This window comes from Elaeis guineensis, chromosome 5, assembly GCF_000442705.2.
Source record: "Elaeis guineensis isolate ETL-2024a chromosome 5, EG11, whole genome shotgun sequence".
Lineage (NCBI taxonomy): Eukaryota > Viridiplantae > Streptophyta > Magnoliopsida > Arecales > Arecaceae > Elaeis > Elaeis guineensis.
In genome coordinates, this window is record NC_025997.2 from 108750055 (window position 1) to 108753097 (window position 3043).

Sequence of the window (3043 nt, forward strand, 5' to 3'; positions counted from 1 at the left end):
AGAAAGGGAAGGGAGAAATGAGAAAAAAAAATTAAAAAAAATAACAAAAAAATTGGGCTGGTCTGGCCATAACCCATAGCCCATTTGGGCTAGGGTCGGGCTGGATTTTTACAGCTCATTTTAACACATGGGCCAAACCTGGTCCGGCCCCTATAATTACAGTCCACGTGGGCTAGAGCCGGGTGGGGCCGGCTATTTTAACAGCTCTATCTATGAGAGTTAGAAAATAAAATTATGCAAAATTGAATAGGAAGATCAGTCAAGCAATCCTACAGTATAGTTCTAATACAGCTCATTACATACGATGCTATTTAGCCAGTAGCATTGTTAGCTTCTTGTAAACATGCTAAATCTCAATAGATTGTAGTAATTGCATCATATTAGATGTCAACTTTATTTTATCTTTAACTAGCAAGTAGATGCAACCTACCAAATATGTATGTGCATATTAGATGCAAGACTGCATCCTACCTCATGATCACTCTACTCCAAACTACATCGATATTTTCCCTATACATAGTGAACAATCTAATGAATGGTGGTTAAGTGCATCCAACCAGCAAGATCAACCTCCATTTTGAGCTTCCCACGAGAGACAACTCCACCAATAAAAAGCATTCCAATTTCTCTCGGCTATATAAATATATTCCCCTCCATGTTGGATAAACAATAATGTATATACACGCACCGAGCTTTTGGATTTGGATATAGAGCTCCCTCCACTATAGCCTGCGCGTGGGCTGAATTCTTGTTTCCGTTCGCTGTCTCCCCTCTCATGAAGATCTCCCCCAATATAATCTCACCCTCTCCCTCATTATGCTTGCAATCATTATCCTTGGTTGCCTCACGCGCATGCCTTTCCCTCCCCACCTCCCTCCACTTCCCCTTCCCCCACTCTATAAATCCCCCCTCCCTCCCCATTCTCCCCCTCCCACGTGTCTCACCCTCTCTCCCCTCCAGCTTCCCACTCTTACCACTATTCCAACTATATATTCCCACTTAGTTCCCATTTTATTCCCACTATTCCAACTCTATTCCCATCATTCCTACTAGCTAGCTTAACATGGCTGTCTCCGGGTTTGAGGGCTTTGAGAAGCGCCTGGAGCTCCACTTCTCCGGATACGACCCCCTCGGCCTCCGCCGCCTATCGATCGACGATCTCCAGCAGGTGCTCGATGCCGTCCAGTGCAGCATCGTCTCCGCCGCCGGTAATCATTCTTTCGACGCCTACGTGCTGTCTGAGTCCAGCCTCTTCCTCTATCCCCACAAGATCATCCTCAAGACCTGCGGCACCACCCAGCTCCTCCGCTCCATCCCATCCCTCCTCCGCCACGCCGCCGACCTCGGCCTCCGCCTCCGCTCCTGCCGCTACTCCCGCGGCAGCTTCATCTTCCCCGCCGCGCAGCCCTTCCCCCACTCCAGCTTCTCCGACGAAGTTCTCTTCCTCGACGCCCGCCTCCCCGCCACCCTTCGCTTCCGAAAAGCTTCAATCATGCCTTCCGACGTCATTTCCTCGCATTCCTGGCACGTCTACTCCGCCGCCGCCGACGTGTTCTCGGTGCTGCAGCCGAGCAGTTCCACGATAGAAGTGTGCATGACGGAATTGGACTGCTCGCTGGCACGACAGTTTTATCGGCGGAAGGGCGACCACCGCTCCGGCGACGATGTGGGGGCGGAGATGACCGAGTTGACGGGGATCGGCGCCATCAATCCACGGGCGCTCGTCTGCGGCTTCGCCTTCCAGCCATGTGGTTACTCCATGAACGGCCTCGACCGCGACCGATACTCGACGATTCACGTCACGCCGGAGGACGGCCACAGCTACGCCAGCTTCGAATGCATCGGCGGCCGGGAGGTGATGGATTATTTAAAGAAGGTGGTGCATGTTTTCCGGCCTGGTGCGGTGTCGGTGTCGGTCTGCATGGGCGGCACCGGCACCGGCACCGACGACGATGAGGAGCGAGTGTGGTCGGCGGTGGTGCGTGCGTTGGAACCGCTGGGGCTGAGCTGCAGGAGCCGGGCAGCGGAGGATTTTCCGGGGGCCGGGACCGTCACATACCAGACGTTTACGGCTCACCGGAAGTGATCGGGGTGGTGGCTCCGGCCAGCAGGAAGTGGTCCATCAAATGGAAGTGGTTGTTGAGAAAATGTCGCTATTTGCTAGGCTTAGAGGAAACAAAAGGGAGAGGGGAGTGTTTGCTCCGTAGGGAGTTGGAGGCTTTCTTTGAGGATGATGATGGAATGCAATTAGGGAGAGTGCAGTTGACACTGAAAAGGGGGGTGGGGAAAAAAGGGGTTTTAAGGGAGAGGGGAGCACTATAATATAACACTCCACTTTAGTGTGTCACGCCTGAATGGATTCTTAGGATGTACAGTGCGCAGACGAAGGGAGTTGAGCTGAGGCCCAGTGTTTGGGGAGGGGATTGCCCTCCACCTTTCTTATCTCTTTTTGTTGTGTCTAAAAGAAGAAAGTACACCTTTCTGTTTACTTGGTTGTTTCGTTATGTTGTTCTTAGGACCAGGATTGCTTTCTCCTCTCACCTTTTCTGCTGCATGCTTTCAGATCTAGTCACTCTGATCGACGCCCTTATCTCTCCATGGTGTTTTTTTTTTGTAAAGAAAAAAAAAAAAAAGTGAGATCTGGAGACAAATAAATGACAATTACTGTCTGCAGTGAGAGTGTTTTTATAATTGGCCTTATTGATGGGCTGCATCATGGACATCATGTGCAAGATGGGACATTAATTCTCTAGGAACGGAATGAGACCAATTCAAGGCACAGTCATTAAGGGAATCTTAGGCGGCAGCAATAAGTGATCAGAGCTAAGTATGATTAATGGCCTCTCCTCTTGTATCATCTTGGCTTTGATTCGAAGCGCTTCCAAGGTGGTGGTTCTCGTGACTGGATGAAAACTTGCACACATTCAGGTGCATCCCACATGACCAGGGGGAATGTTTCTTCACTTATTCATATGCAATGCAATACTTGCTCGCCACGCGAGGCAAAAAGCGTGTTCCACCACGGCCTGGGACCATTTAATTG

General features: G+C 50.5%; 1 protein-coding gene across 1 annotated transcript; it reads left to right on the top strand.

Annotated features, from left to right (window-relative positions):
- Positions 1-943: 943 nt before the first annotated feature.
- On the top strand, positions 944-2631 carry LOC105045398 (S-adenosylmethionine decarboxylase proenzyme 4). The gene has a single exon (XM_010923664.4). The coding sequence runs from the start codon at positions 1064-1066 to the stop codon at positions 2084-2086; it is 1023 nt and encodes a 340-aa protein (XP_010921966.1). The 5' UTR covers positions 944-1063; the 3' UTR covers positions 2087-2631.
- The last annotated feature ends 412 nt before the right edge of the window (positions 2632-3043 follow it).

Coding starts and splice junctions, on each gene's coding strand:
- LOC105045398 (XM_010923664.4), top strand. CDS start 1,064: ATGGCTGTCTCCGGGTTTGAGGGCTTTGAGAAGCGCCTGGAGCTCCAC.